At 40.2% G+C, this 16042-nt stretch overlaps 1 protein-coding gene and 1 long non-coding RNA gene across 5 annotated transcripts in view; one reads left to right on the top strand and one right to left on the bottom strand.

The window, feature by feature from the left end:
* Nucleotides 1-423: 423 nt before the first annotated feature.
* Nucleotides 424-2081, bottom strand: LOC147653616 (uncharacterized). The gene is made up of 2 exons (XR_015285518.1): nucleotides 1993-2081; nucleotides 424-456 (listed from the first exon to the last, which is right to left on the bottom strand). It is a non-coding gene; the product is annotated as an uncharacterized LOC147653616 (long non-coding RNA).
* Nucleotides 2082-2525: 444 nt separating this feature from the next.
* LGR5 (leucine rich repeat containing G protein-coupled receptor 5) overlaps nucleotides 2526-16042 on the top strand; it is an 89892-nt gene continuing 76375 nt past the window's right edge. For 2 of the 4 annotated variants that reach the window (XM_086884407.1, XM_086884405.1), the window contains exon 1: nucleotides 2560-3010. In XM_086884407.1, the coding sequence (XP_086740533.1) occupies nucleotides 2793-3010 (218 nt within the window). In that variant the 5' untranslated portion in view covers nucleotides 2560-2792. Of the gene's footprint in view, nucleotides 3011-16042 lie in introns of all 4 variants that reach the window. The other 2 variants (XM_086884406.1, XM_086884404.1) reach the window with 2 other exon arrangements.

The following is a 16042-nucleotide window of genomic DNA, read 5'->3' as shown; positions in this document are numbered from 1 at the left end:
ATATATATAAAAATATAAATATCTGCTGTGCATTCTTAACATATGAATTGTTACACATTTTTTCTGCTAAGAATATATAACACAACATATAATTTTGTTTACTTGTATAGTATTTCATAAAGATACCTTTTATACTGATAAACCTCAGGCTAGAGCATCATCATGTCTTATATTCAAAAGATCGGGGGTTTTGCATGAGTATCAGGAAGACAGATTCAAGAGAACATTCTGCTGACATCCCTGAGGGATTTGGTTTATTGCCTTGATGAAACCCAAAGACCACTGATGGTTTTACATGGATGTCACTTCAAGTGACCGAGACATTACGGTGAGATGTTAGAACCTGCAGGAAATCTTACAGTCCAAATAGCCTTTTGGAACAGTAACAGCACCTCCCAGAGACCTCAGCAAGCAGACTCCTGCTTTTTCTTTTTCCCTTCATGGCGAACTATAGACCTGTGAGAAACATGAAAAGGAAAAAACTGTACAGCCTAGTTTAAATGTATAAAGGTAGGAATTATCCATATCCGTCCTTACAAAATCCTTCTTTTAATCTTCAAGCTACTTTACTTCCAAAAAATATTTAAGTAAAATTGTATAGAAGTACATTTAGTATTTTAAAGAAAGCCACTAGCTCAACAAATGTACTTATGCAAAATAACATACAGAGGATGACTTTTACAGTTGAATTCTCACTACTAATTAAACTATGCCTAACTTCAGGTATCTTGTGGAAGCTGATAAATCCTTGACAGAAAATGAATAAACAATATACTCTTGGCTTTCTAGAACAAAAAAACAAAGCAAAACAAAACGAAAGTATAAAAGCCTCAAGTTAAATAAATACTGTTTGTTTTATTTATGAAAAATAAAAACTTATAGACATGGGCAAAAGACCGCCAGAACTTTTGGGGGAAGAGGTCTCCTGGACACATATCATGACACAGATTGAAAAAAAATCTCTTCCTGGACAGTTTTTCTCTTTAGGAATTTCTCACAGGCACTTTATGCTTTCATCCACAGTTGTTATTATCTTAGGACAAGGTGATGCTTGGGGAAAAGTTTCACAGCAGCCCCATAGTCCAAAACATTTTGGTCTAACTAGCCAGACAGCAGATTCCTTTTTTATTATTTCAAATAAAACACTTGAGTACCAGTACAAGATCATTCTGCAACTCAGATTATACCAGATTATGGTCCAGAGGTGAAAACAGGTGTTATAAACTGGGTGGAATATAAAACCATGTATTTTGCTGGCCTTTTCATTAGGCTCTCATTTCAGACTTAATTGTAGATTCAAAGAGAGTGTAGCAGAAAACCTTTAACTAATGTTCTCCATTGTATATTGAGTAGCCTGACCAACAATTTAGTTACCAGTCTAAACAGGAATTGGGCTGGGACTGGGTTCTTAAACTTGCAGCTAGTCTCAAATCTGAAGTTTGCGGCCAACTTTGTTCACACTGAAAACTGATTTGGAGGAATAAGGTTTTAAAAACCTTGCCATCCTCACCTTTGCCTCATTCAGTCACAGACATGTAGCACAAAGGCAAGTTTTTTGCGCACTATCTGAGGAGAACCTCTGGCAAGAAGCTGTGTGAGGGACATCTCAGTGGCAGCCTCACTGTTTCCCTCAGCAGCCAGGCCCATTTAGAAAATGGCTGCCTGCTGGCAAGCCTGTGATTCAACCATGTGGGGAGAGAAGAGAGTGGATCACCATCACTGACCGGACCATGGTCTGCAGCTGGGACCGACCAACTAAACAAGATCTTAGAGGTTAGAACTCCCTACCAGCCCACTAGAGCACCCAAGCCTTCAGCTCATCACCCCAGAGACCCACTCCTCACCCCATGACCTCAGGACCTTACCCCCACTTCCACAACTGCCTGTTCTCCCACCTTCTAGAAATGTCCACATGTGCATCCCTATTGTGAGAAAGGATTCCCCCTTAAAAAGAAAGGACAGAGAAGGCACTTCATAAATATGTATGAATACCCAATGGGCAGGAGGGAGCTCCAAGAAAGTGAACGAAGGCTTTTCTCAGTGGCGCCAACCACTAGGACACAAGGCACCGGACAGAAGTTGGACAACGTTCTCGTGCACTGAGTGATTCTTGGGGTGTCTTGTGCAAGGTCAGAATTTGGCCTCGATGATCCCGACGGCTGCCTTCCAACTCAGCTTATTCTATGGCTCTATGATTGTATGATGCACAGGAAGTTCCACCTGATTACGAGGAAGAACTTCTTTTCTGAGCGGGTGATCGCTCATTGGAACAGGTTGCACAGTCTCCCTCACTGGAGTTACTCGGGAGCTGCCTGGACGCAATCCTGAATGCCATGTGCTCTGAGATGAGCGCTTGGGCAGGGTGCTTGGCGCATATGACCCGCTGCGGCCTCCTGCAGCCTGACCCACTCTGTGAAGGCGGGACGAGGGCCCGAGGCGGGCGCCGAGGCGCGGCCCGCACGGAGGGCAGGCGGAGGGCGGCGTTCCCCCGCTCCCTCCTCCCGCCTGCCCGCCGGGCCGCGGCCGCCCCCGCCCACCCGCCCGCTCGCACGGCGGCGCGGGCAGGGCCCGCTGCGCCACGGCGGGCAAGGCTGGGGCGGCGTCAGCGGGCGCGCGGTGCCGGCTCCAGGGCTTTAAAGCAGCGTGTAAGCTGAGATGCTACCACAGACAGCGGCGCGGCGGCGGCGGCCGCAGGAGCTCCTCGAGCCCAGACGGGCGCCCGCCTTTCGCCCCCGCCGCGCCCCGGGGCATGAGAGCGGCCGCCCCGCGGCTCTAGGTACCCCCCGGGCCCCATGGCGACGACCCGCGCTGCCCGCGCCCTTCTGCTGCTGCTGCTGCTGCTGCTGTGCCCGCCGGGGCTGCGGCGGGGGGCGCGGGGCGGCGGGCAGCGCCCGCGGGGCTGTCCGGCGCCGTGCCGCTGCGAGCTGGACGGAGTGCTGCTCCGCGCCGACTGCTCCGACCGCGGCCTCACCGCCGTGCCCGCCAACCTCAGCGTCTTCACCTCCTACCTGTAAGTGCGGGCGGGCCGGGAAGGGCGCACCGGCGGCGGCGGGAGGGCTCGGGCCGGCCCCCGGCGCTGACAGGAGGCGCTCGGTGCCCGGAGAGAACGCCGGACTTCAAATAAGTTTCTAATCGCTTTTTAATCAGCGGACGCGTTGTAAAGCGTTTATAGGTATCTGGCTATCGCGGTGCCCGGTCCGGCGCCCGGAGGATCGCTGTGTGATGTGCCGTTTGGAGGGTAATTAAAAGCGATTGCAACAGCAGAAACTCGACGCGATCCGCCGGGACGTTATCTTCACCTTTGCTTCCCGGGACAGGGCTTTGAACTGCGGCCGCCGCTGATTTAATCGTTAACAGATCTCCCCTGTGCTGAGTGGAGCAAAGGCAGTGAAAAAAGCGCGCTCCCGGGGGTCAGGCAGCGCTCGGGGACCGGAGTGCCCGTGTCCAGACACAGGTGCCTGTGTCCAGATCCGGCCTGGGGCCGGCGCACCCCGCCCCTCGGGAGGCTGCCCCGGGCCTCGCAGTGCCCGCCTGAGCGGGCATCCCCGCCGGCACGGGCTGCGGTGCCTGCGAACTGCGCTGCATCTCGGGCGCGATGAGTTACAGCGTGTAGGGACCGAGCCGGCGAGAACGGAGAAACTTCGTATTAGCAAAAAACCCACCCAGAACTGTGGTGAAACTTTCTTTATTTCCTTATTTATAGCCCAATATTCGTCGTTTAGCCTCTCGTGGTTTTGTCTTTCGTTGAAAGTGCTGGTGCTCCAAGTGTTGCTTGAGTGTTCTCCTTACTGATTCCATAGTTTTTTGTGGTTGCTTGACCAGTAGGTTGTTAATTTACTGCTTATTCTTCGTACCCAGCATAAGGTATGTCTGGCTTTGGACGTTGTTAGTCCAGTCTCTGTATCCTGACATGCTGTTAACACGCTTGCTATTATAGTTACTGTGAAGATGCTTTCACAGTGTTATGTGTCTGGGGTACTAAAGTAATCATTCTGAGCGCACTTCTCTGTTAATACCATACTTCAAAGGACATGAAATATATCTTACATCTGGAAAAATAGAACAAAGTAAGCTAGAAATGGATTTCTGTGAGAAGTAGGAACATGACAACATAGACAAGGTGGAAATTAAGTGCAGCCAACCAAATATAAGTATGTATTAGGGGAAAGCCTAATTTAAAGAAAATAACATACATTTTTAAAGAGGGTGAGCAGCTGAAAGACTTTTTTTATATAATATGCATGTAAATACTATTCTGAACCTTTTCTTAAGATCAGTTTTAGCTTATTTCATCAGAAACATTTCAAAGTCAAAGCTATTATAATGTTAGAAGGCAGGAGTCAGCAGCCAGCATTACTGAACGACCGCTTGAAGTATAGGAAAACTTTGGCTATGTGTAATGAAGATGCAGTCCTGAAGACACATAGAAGGTCTGCCACTAGTTCCAAAAGTAGCAGGTCAGTATTTTGGGTAAACATGAGATACAATGTTTTCTGGTGCTTTGGAAAGCCATAAACAGAAAGGTAGATGGTGATGGTATGAAGGCATACTTAAACTGTACATATCCAGTGTTAAGAAGTAGAGTCCCTAAATTCCTCACTGCTTGGAGGAATGCTAAAACCAGAAAAACATGAGAGAATCTACTGTTTGACTGTTTTATGAAGAAAAAGAGAGCATATATATGGTGTTGTCAAAATACTATTGCTGGGGTTCTTCTGCCTCTGGTAACCTGCTTCTTGGGAGGATTGTGGTCTAGTCTGTCTGCCCTTTTGTTTTTAAACCTTCCGTCCTTCAGAAGGAATGTCTTTCTCCAGTCAAAAATCCTCTGTTCAGTAACATACTGAAGTGAAAAAATGTTATTTGGAAGGGCAGACTTCTAAATGACTAGGACTGCATGCAGGCAGTATAAAGTTTAAAAGACTAGTTCATACACATAGATGACTACACTTACCATTTTCCAAATTTACAAGGCTGCTATTCTTGGATTGATTAATTATTGCCTAATTATGCAGAATTGTAGCTCCTGCCTGCCTTCTGTAAAGAACTGTCAAGTCTCATTGTCTGTAGATGGCTAAGCAATGGCAAATTTTAAAACTTGCCTGCTTGTTATAGGCATGTTTGCCTCCCTGAGCTCAGTAATGGCCAACCAGCTGCTTCTTGATTATTCTCCTTTCTGTTTTGTTTTTTTCCCCCCAAAACCCCAAAAATGTCTTTTTCTGCTCTGACAGTTTTTACCTCAGATCAAAGCAAGAGATTGATTCAAATTGTATACTCACATTTAATCTCTTTCCAGAAAAAAACAATCTCCTTCAGTTGATTCTGTTCTTCTACCACAGATATATCTGACCAAAACCAGTGCATAGTACTACTTGGGATTAAGTTTGAGCTTTTAAGGCTTGGGGTTTTTTTCTAAATTACTGAACTTTTTATCTTAGTTTAACACTCAGGAGAAAAAGGTAACTGTTTTCTTGGCATTCACTGGAGATGGTGTGAAAAGCTGAAATGCTGAGGCCATTAAAGGTTTCTTTTATTTTGAGACAGATGTCTATAGAGCACGATGTATTATGGTGACTGAATTTTGCATGTACCATCATTTATTTTATGATGGTGCTCTTGCAGCAGAGCTCAATGTACTCTACAGATGGACCTGCTACAATTTCTCCATTCTCATTTATAATCCCAGGCAGCATTTCTTGCCTCCTATCAAAAATATTTTTATTTATGATTATGTGTCTGCTGCCATGAGCTATTAGACTTTTTAGGAGCAGGCAAGGAGAGTCCAGGAGTTTCTTTCCATTCCTTTTTCTTCATTTACTTTTAGGCTAAGTAACGTATTCAGTGTATTCAATGCAACTCCTGTTGACATAAATGAGAATTCCATGTGCTGATGAAGGGCAGCCCTGAGTCTCTGTTTCAAATTAAGAACAGGTCACTTTCCTATCAGTTCACAGTGGAAAGAAGAAGCCAGAATCTACAGGTCTGTTGCACATGGGACCCTCATTAATTCTCAAACCAAAACCGTGAGTTAGTGAAATATTGTTACCATTTGCTGTGATGTGGAAAACTGAAGTGGAGAAGGGCTTGCTCAGAGTTAAAGTTTATGACAAAGTCAGCCATTAAAGAAATCCTAACTCCATTGTTTAACCGTAGGCTTGTCCTACTTTACCTAAACAATTAGTCATTAAAAATTGTGTAAAATCTGGAAACTCCTGTTGAAGAATATTTAGTATGACAAGTAATGAAAACAGATTTTCTTTTCAGTCTCATGTGATGACAATATAGAAGACAGCACTTAGAGATTTTTAGGTTCTTTGTTTTGGGCCTGGACAATACAAAAAAGTAAATTTATTATAACTGCCAGGGCTATCTAAGAATTCATATGCTGTGTTTGTGATCAAAACCTGTCAATGATAAGCAGAATGTTTGCAAAATGTTAACATCATAGATTGACAAAGACACGCATGAATACAAATCTAAATGTTGCAGCAGGTTGCCTTTTACATTATAGTTTACTTTAAAAGTTTAAATTTAAGTACATTTTAAATATGTGTTCTAACACTTGGTGAAATACGATTAATTTTTTTTCATATAAATTATTAAGAAAAATTATTTTTCAAAACTTTGACAATGTTGATATTATTACAGTAGAACCTATAAAGAAGAAATCAGTGCATATTATAAGGTTTCAAACCTATCGATCTTCTAGTAAATTTTGACCTTCCACTTCATTGATTGCTATACTATTTTATTTGATGATAACTATTCCTGTGGAGCGCAGTAAAAAAAGATTCTGAAAGTATTTAAGACTACTAAACATAAAAAATGAAAAGAGAAATGTAATGAACCTGAATGAAAAGATTATTTACTATTTTGAAGGTAAAGAAGTACAGTCCCAGAAATTAACAATACTTTTGAAATAAGAAATATAGTCATTTCTGTGTCAGGAATACCCAAAATCATTGGGTATCAATAAAAAATTGATTAAAAAAAATAAAAAATCAACAAAACCAATCCTTTAAGGTAAATTTGCATCCTTTTAGTCATTTTATCTCACAGTGCAAATTCAGGTCTTGTCTGTGTCTTCTTGAGAGGTATTTTGGGAATGACCGTGATTTTTCAAATAGATCAAACAGCAGCATATCTTCTTACAAAGAAGTGAGATTTTTAGTCTCTCACACCTTCCAGATCTCTTGACAAGACTTAGGAGTTAGGTATTTTGTAAAATGTCTATCTTTTCTTAGAAAGTAATTACTTACATTCCTACAAACTTTATAGACCTTAAATTAACTGATTGTCATGTGGTTTCAGTTAGTAATGTGAATCTTGTCCTGTTTGAGGATGAAGGTGAATCCAGGTTCTGGATTTAGAATTTAGTGCTAGATCTCCGCTTTTGAAAAGGAAATAGAACATTTCCTCTGTACTCGTGGTCAAACAAAAACTCAAGTAACAAACTATGTAAAGTATCATGTTCGTCAGTTTTCAAGAGATTTGCTTTTAATTTCAAAACATAGTGTGTTTTGAAAACAAAGTCAGTTTCTTTGAGGAAAAAATTGGATTGAAAATGTATTTTGAAATATCATTCTTCTCACTTGAGAATACAGTGTTAAAAATAACTTTACACTGCTTCCTAAAGAGCCTTTTGCTGCTCACAAAGGAAAAAAAGGCTCTCACACTTTACCTCTCTCCTTTAGCATTTGCTGTTTGGAAACACTGCATGAATTGACAGGGAAAAGGAAGCTGGCTTTAAACTGGGAGAATATAAGGTGCTGACAGAGTGAAGGCACCTTCCCTTTGGTTGGTACCTCAAGTGCATAGGACAATTGTCCGGGCAGAGGGAGCCTGACTCCAGCTGAGAACGCGTGCACCGGGCTGACCTTCCCAGCCAGCATGCCAGCAGAGATTAGACTTCCCTCAAGTGCTCCCTTGTTAACCCAGTCTTTTCTGCAATGTGGTTTGTCTTTCAAATGCTTAAAATTGCTACCAATCTTTCAGTAGTCCAGATCACTTTGTTTTATTCTGTTTGTTGGCCAAGATAATAATTCATCTGCATGCACTGCTTTCTTATTTCTCTGTTGGCTATTTAAATGGTCATGATTAATACAATTTATGGTGTTTTCCCTGACTTCCTTGAACTGTCCAGCAGATCTGATTCTTTTCCCAGTAAAAATCATGGTAAATAAGGTGTGGTTCCCTTGGCTCCAAGTAAACTGATTGAAGGCAGAACATGATGTGGTGTTTTTGAAATACCAGAACAGCTTTAGACTTCGGTTAGAAGAAAATACCCTAACATCTTTAAAAAAAAAATAAGATGTGATCAAAGCATGCTTACTCCTCGGACATTTAACAATTCATGTGGCAAATCCATATGCTATATGCTCTGTACTGTTTGCTGAGAAAACCTGGGAATCTCCTGTACAGTTTTACTGATTAGATGTGAGAAATTTATCGCCTGGAGAACCATAAAAGAAACACGTGGTTGGGGAGGCGTAGGGCCTGAAATGGTGTTGCTGACACTTGTTGAAGGAGTGCTGCCTTCTCGTATCTCTGAGAATTGAGGTTTAAATTAAAAATGTACAAAGGTAGTGAGCTGTTTCAACTGTACAGGGTGGAAACTCATGGTACCCCTGGCTTAGTCCTAGTGTTTTGGTTTTTTTCCCTGAAAGTCTACAGGCAATATCTGGAAATTTTTGAATTAGAGACCTTAAAATGAGTATTAAAGAAGCAGCAGCACCCAAATGGAAACACTGTTCTGGAATATCTTTGCCATTTATATGAAAAAGACCCCAGCCAGCTTATATTATGCTAAGCACCAGCAATCCTTGTATCTCTAAGCAGTAATGAAATGGGATTTCAGTGCAAGTTCCCAGGAACTGGTGCAGTTTTATCTGGCTTTGCTTAGACAGTACATTCTGTATCACCTTCCAGTTTTATTATTTTTTTGTGTTTTACTAATTTTTAGCTATGAGTTTTGGGTTTTAGGGGCCGTGGCCACAATACTGAGGCCATTCTCTGAAATGACAAGTTATATTTTCATGTCTAGTCACTGCTGCAAAAAATAATTAATTTGAAGTGTAGTGTTATCCAACAATGATAATTATAATAATCAGCCACTCCCAAACTGGGATTTTATTGGTAACAAATGGGCTCTTAGTTTAGGTCCAATTGTATGATTTGGCTTCAGTCCTGCAAATACTTCTCCAGATACTTTAGTGTCAGGAATGGTTCCACTGAAATCACATGTGCAAATGTTTGTTGATGAAGACCTTTACTTATTCTAAAATAATTGTCCCTTTCCCAAGTATCAGCTCTGGGGAATAGTTTCATTAAGCTGTTCTACACCACTGTCTCATTGCACAGCCTAAAGCATTGTATATATTATAAATCATTTAATATCATTGCTTTTAAAAACATGTCAAAATCTTAGACTGGTTTGAATATTCAGCTTTATCTGGAATGCACCATCTTCCATCAGTATTAAATTATGTCATTACAGTGAAATAATTTGAAGGACATATTTTGATTAAAAATTTCTAAAACCTTTTGCCTTATTTTTCAGAAGTATAGTTAGTTTTGCACAGGTGATACAATATTGTATGCATGGAGGTGTCTGTGTATAGACAGATGTTGGACAAATTTTTTAAACTATCCATCAGTCTAAAGCAGCACAAACAACTGTAGCTCTCGCCACACAAAATCTCTCCCCTTATTTGAAGACACTTGATGAAGCGGTTTCTTTTTATTGAGAGTAACCATGCTTAGTGAAATTACTGAACGTAAGCATTAATTACTTAAGAAATGCAGAAGTATTTTTTTAATTGAAACTTAATGTGCGTAATGATTGTGAATAAAATTAACCCTTTTTTTGTGCTTGTGTCATACAGGTTTTCCCATGAAAAGTGTAAAATAATTTGATGCTGATATTTATGAATGGGAGAAGAGTAAAGCTGGTGTTTGGTACTACTACTTTCCTTTTTTTTACATTTTTTTTTTCTGTTCATTTTTTTACGTGACACTTCAGGCTGCTTTGTTTGGGGATAGAACAGCTAAAGCACTGATATTACACAGAAATTGGAATTTCCTAGCCCTCATTTCTGCAGCAGTAGGCATCTTATGATGCCAGTTATACCATGTCTTCTGGATCCTGGGATAATAAAAACTCTAGTGTAAGTGAATGAAAGAACAGATGTGAGATGATGTCAGCATCAAGGGAAGTGTAGCTGCGCTGATTTGGCATTCACTGAGTTTGTAAATGAGTCTCTGTGTAGCCTCAGGGAAGAAGAAGGTCATAGCTGGCAAAGGAAGCAAGTAAGATAAGACAAAACTCTCTCTCATCCACAACTGAAAGTTACCTGTTCTGAATCACCTTGATGAGTAACTTGCCTTTGAGCTTGATCCTTAATCAGCTTGGTGTGGAGGCTGCCTCAGAAATTAAGTATTTCTCCTGTTGGTCTCGCATATGATGAGGCTGCATTTATGTTTGTAGTGGACGGTGAGACCAAGTTGTCCAGTGTCCAGAAATAAGATTCATCCTTAGGAAGGCATAGAAACCAAAGTTTCTTAAACACCCTAAATCACAGAGATTGTCATTTTGGAAGCATGAAAACAGGGGAGAAACTGCTTCTGAGAACAGGGAATATAATCAATTAGCCATAACTGGGATTCAGGTAGAGATCTTGAAGTTCTTCTCCTGGATGTTGTATGAATTCAAGTAAACACACAACTTTACTCTTACTCCGTATATGTAATGGCTGGGAAAACTGCCTACATCTGAATTTGACTAATTTGGTGGTGGTTGAAAAAAGCTGGAGAATGATTGATAGATTAAGAATACTTAATTGGGTACTAATTATGACATGGTAAAATAAGGGAGGTCCCAAGGAATTTTCTTCACAAGGATGTATGTCTGCCTTTCAGTTTTGTTCCTGGATTTGTGACCTGAACTCTGTGATATATAAGCTTCTTATTGGAATGAGTAAAGTCTGTGCAGGCATCTGAGAGTAATATTTGACCTGCTGACAAGGAAATACAGGATGCATACGCTTGGTGCAATATGGAAGTATTGCCTGCACTTGTGCTGAAGTTGTGCAAAGACAAGGATTTGGAAGCAGTCCAAAAGAGTTGCAGGTTCAACCGTGTGACCTGAGAAGGGTCTCAGGGAGTACATTCCTGTCCTAGAGTGTCCCTGCATAAAGCCTCACTGTATTGACTGTAACCTGCAACAGGCAAACACAATTACAGGAGGGTTGACAGAGCCACAAAAATTACGTGGAGAACAAAGAGGCAGCAGGTTGCCTGTATTGGTGCTATAGAGTGACATGTACCTCTTATCAGGCAGCTCAACCAATTTTAAACTTTTTAAACCCTCAGAAGTGTCATTCTAGTCTAGCACTAATTTCTAAATCCCCAGTTCACATTTGTGCCATGTGTATGCAGTAAGACTTTGGCAGAGTTATCAGAAATGTTTGTTTCTTCAGTGAAGATAAGACCTGAGGATATAATTGTGGTGGGGTGAAGAGTAAGGATGTGCAGTATTGCTGATAGGTGTTTTTAAAACTTGAGTGTGAGGCACTGTGGAAGAGTAATTGGTAGCAAGAAAAGGGTCTCATGCTCTTTTTTTAGGCCTAGCACTGAAAAGGGACAATGTGAAAGCTCTTGATCAGAGATTAGTATCTGGGAATACTGTAAATTCCTCAGTATATGGAGACTTCACTTTGTCTCTTACCTATCGCCTGCGCATATGGAAAGTAGTGTGAACTGTGAAGTGCCAGAACTTTATTTCCTTCTAGGCAAGACAGAAGATGTTCAAAGAAAGACCAGGACAATGACTTAGGAATATCCTAACTACCTGAAGGCCAGAGACAGTACAGAACATAGTTAAATACATTCTTGAAATCTTGAGGTACATGTTTTTAAAATAAAAAATGTTTACTGAATATTCACTATGATCTCAGAAATGCTTGCTACCCCTCAGCCTTGATGAGAAGCACCTGGGCTAACCTTTTTTTTCTTATCAGAAACCCTGTCTGCTCCCAGGAACTAGTTCTGTCTACTGAGATCCTGTTTTTTAAAGAACAGCCATGGAAACTTATTTTTCTTGCTTGAATGACAATCCAAGTGGAACAATATTTTTGTTATTAAACTTTCAAAGAAAGTTACCGACCAGAATTGTGACCATGATGAAAAATTACTGTGACTAAAGCCTTGAGACCCTACAAACAGGAGTCCTAAGTGAGATCCTTTGAGCTCTCCTGGTTCACAGCAGGCTGTGAGTGGGAATCTCCCTCTACACGGGACACCTCTCAGAGCCAGCGAACTCTCAAGTTTCTTTCCAAGATACTTGGAGGATCACTGCCAAATGCCACCCATGGGACCTAGGTCAATATCCCCACTCCTTGAAGCTCAAACCTTCACCCATAGAGAAGATTAAAAGGTGTCTGATATGTGTACTGCACTGAAACTGGAATTTTTCACAGATCTATACCTTGTACATATTCCTTTAGGTGTTTGTGTGAGTGTGACTATGCTACAGCAAATGTAATGCAAATGTTTCTCTCTTAGATTTTTAAGTGGGTTAGATTAATAAGGTATGTATGAGTTGCTATTGTGCTTATATAGTAAATTCTATTGAATCTTTCGACAGATTGTTCAAATTAGGCTATTAAGTGCTGCTAAATTTAAATGTGGTTAAAATGTTTATGTGTAAGCCATTGGTCAAGTCTAGGGCTAAATTAGGCAGGCAGGTTTACCCTAAACTGTGGGACTAAAAGAAAGAGTCTCTCTTACTCCTTTTAATCCTTACCCTTTTTTCATCCTCAGCCTCCACAGAGATCATTTTTGTAGATTTTTAGGTTTTAGTCTGATTTTTCTCTCTTTAACCATCTAGTTAGCAGTAGAGTGAACCTTGCCAATGAGCTTTGTCATGTTTTCACTTTAATATTAAACCTGCTTTTACCAGTGATTCTTTGAACAACCTGAGACACCCACTCATGACTCAGATTTCTGTATGCCGTTCCATGCAGGAAAATTAGTAGATTTATGCCAAGGAAGACTTCACATAGTTTCTGCTATGCTTATACTAATGGAACTAACTTAATTGTATGGAATTGGTACTACTGAAATAAATTGAATTTGAAAATTTTGAAGATTTTTTGGAAAGCATTAATTAATTAAATTTAAAGTGCCAACTCTTCACAGAAAAGCTTCTGTTGTGTCATTAGTATGCACAGTGCTCATCTTTTTGAAATAAACAAAAGTCAGTTTTTTCTTAAAAAAAAAAAAGATTTTGGGCATACCATTGAGTAATCATCCTTATTGCCTTGTTTGCATCAGGATGCAGATTCTGGCAGGTGAGTTGTGTTGTGTCAAGGAGTTGTGTCAACTGTACAGATCATGCAGGAGTTTCAGGAAGGAAGGAATTTCTTTTGGTTTTCAGTCCTTTTGTTGCCATTGTTGATAACATTAAGTGAACAGAGCAACAGGTATTTTGGTTCTGTGCTGTGGTACATTCATTCCGCTTATAGGCAGAAACAACTGTCATACCAAATAGAGTTATCAAAATCACATTTCTGTACATATTGCTGCCTCAGCTGTTCTGCCTTCAATGGCTGTCTCTGGTCAATTTGTGAAGAATCCCATAAACCTGAATCCAGATGTGGTCTGTTTTCTACATTTATCATCAATCATGGGTACGGCATCTTGTAGTCATGCAAGCTCTATGTTCCTGCCTGTCTTTCCATAAAGCAGTGCTGGAGGAGCATCAGATTTCACAAGGAATTTGTAATATCCAGATTTACTGGATGGTATTATTTGCAGTGTTCTATCTCTGTGTGGGAAGTCTATAAGGAAATGCTGTCTGCTCTTGATGTGCTGCTGTCTTAATCCCTTCTGATAAGGGCTTGTGAAAACTAATTATGAGCCAGCTTGGTTCCCAATGAAGCTAGAACTGAAACTCCTTTCAATTATGTGGATGGAACCCTTGGTATGTCACAGTTTTATTGTAGAGGATTCTGTTGGGACATGATGAGTCTAATCTAAAGGAAATTACTCTTTATCCAAATACTTCCATATTGAGTTGAGAACTCAACTTTTTTTTTTTTTTTTCAGTATTTAGTGAATGAGTTATTACTGAAGTATCAATGATAGTAATTCAATTGTTAATGACATTCATTAGTGGTTTGGATTGTCTTAGCATGGAGAGCTTCCATTAAGTTGTGTTCACAGTTTTTATAAAGCAGTATTAAGGTGGTTGTTCAGTAATGACCAAATGAAAATAAGAAATCTGTTTATCATCATTTAACAATATGAATTTGGTAAATGGATGGATGTCCCAACCGCAGGAGAATTATAACAGAAAGACAAAAAGGAAAAAAAAAAATACACCTTACCAGCAAAGGATTATGTCTGTGTTCTTTCAGTTAGTAATATCATTACTAGTATTAAAGATAAATGTTTTTTCTCTATCTGTAAAATGGTGCTGCTTGTCAGAAAAAATTCCAAAAATTAAAAGACTTAGTAATTTAACATTTATGAGTAGGTTTAGACATAAACAGAGTGTTCCTCTATGCTGCTGAGTCTGTTTACAATGAAATGCTTTGGGCCAGCACTAACCAATAGGACACTTGAGAAGATGGATCTAAGGAGTGGACCAAGCAGCTGGGGTATTTGTACACTGTTTAACTCTCAGAGCAGCTCCTGGCTCACTGGGGAAACAGAAGTCCTCGAGCAGAGTGACAAGCAAATGCCCAAGTCAGTCCCCTCAGGGGCAATTAGAGCAGGCCTGTCGCCCCTGCAGTGACCCTGGGTGCACTTTGGGAATGCACGGTCCAAGGCTGTGCAAGCTGACCCGAAACAAACAGGGCTGCACCAAGTGGAAGAATGACAGAGGACAAAGGGAGTTCAAAATTTTTCTTTATACACTATGGCACAGTTATTGATGAAGATGAAATATGAGGTGGAATTTCTCAGCAGAGTGCGAGATAGAAGCCTTGAAGTTACATCATAAGATGATTCTGCAGTGCTGTTTCAGAGCATATAATTATTGAGTTAGTATTTTAATGATGTACTATATGTATATTTTCATCTCTTGTTAAAAAAGATGTATTGAATATTTTGTTCTTTGTCAGGGAGAGTATAAAGGAAGAACTTCAGAGATTGATTTCAGTAACACAGGGTTTAAAAGGATAGAAAGAAACCTCAACAACATTCAGATATTTATGTTCTCTTTTATGTCATCCACCAAAACAGATAATGCAGAGTTTTATTTCCTGTGAATATTTCCTTTTCATAGTAGTCTTGTTTATGCAGTTGTCTCTGACTGCCAGTTTAAGTAAAAATGCATCATTAAATGTTTTGATAGGCAAGATAATGGGGTTTTTTTCTGATAGCATGACATCATAAACTAACATTATTATCAAGCACTCAAAGAATAAATTGTATTAACATAATATTTTGAGTATTAACATATTAATTAACATGAGACACAATATTGATGGATAAAAATTCAAGCTGGACAAATGAAAGTGAATGTTAGACCAATGGAATAATGTCTTCAAACATACGACACTAAATAGATGTGCAGTTTCCTATGAATAAATTACTAAAATGCCAGATTGCTGCTGTAGAGAAACAAGTCTGGGATGTCACTGGGTAAGTATATACATAAGGCTGAGTGGTATTAAAATGAATAAAAGCTTGATTACCAGTTTGAATACCTCTTCTGTACCTCATGCTACTCTATCAGTATTTCACAGAGTATGCGATGCCTCTGACTGCGCTACTTTTGAAGAAATATTCAGTAAGGGGTATTGGAGCAGAGTTTATGCTGCTTCTAAAATTCAGGAGCAGGGGTGGCTAGAGATATATATTGCTATTTTAAAGTATTTTCCTTTGTAGGTTACTTAAGACAGCAACACAGCTCACAAAGAAAGGCCTTAAAATGCTTCTTAGAAAAGCAGTCAGCTCATGTATAGATAGGGAATTGTTCTGCTAGTCAGAACTGTCAAGCAGAGAACGTAAAATGTCTTTGTCTGGCTTCTGAGGAGGT

This window comes from Cyanistes caeruleus, chromosome 4, assembly GCF_971803275.1.
Source record: "Cyanistes caeruleus chromosome 4, bCyaCae1.hap1.1, whole genome shotgun sequence".
In the NCBI taxonomy this organism is placed as follows: domain Eukaryota; kingdom Metazoa; phylum Chordata; class Aves; order Passeriformes; family Paridae; genus Cyanistes; species Cyanistes caeruleus.
This window is presented reverse-complemented; position numbering and strand designations above follow the sequence as displayed.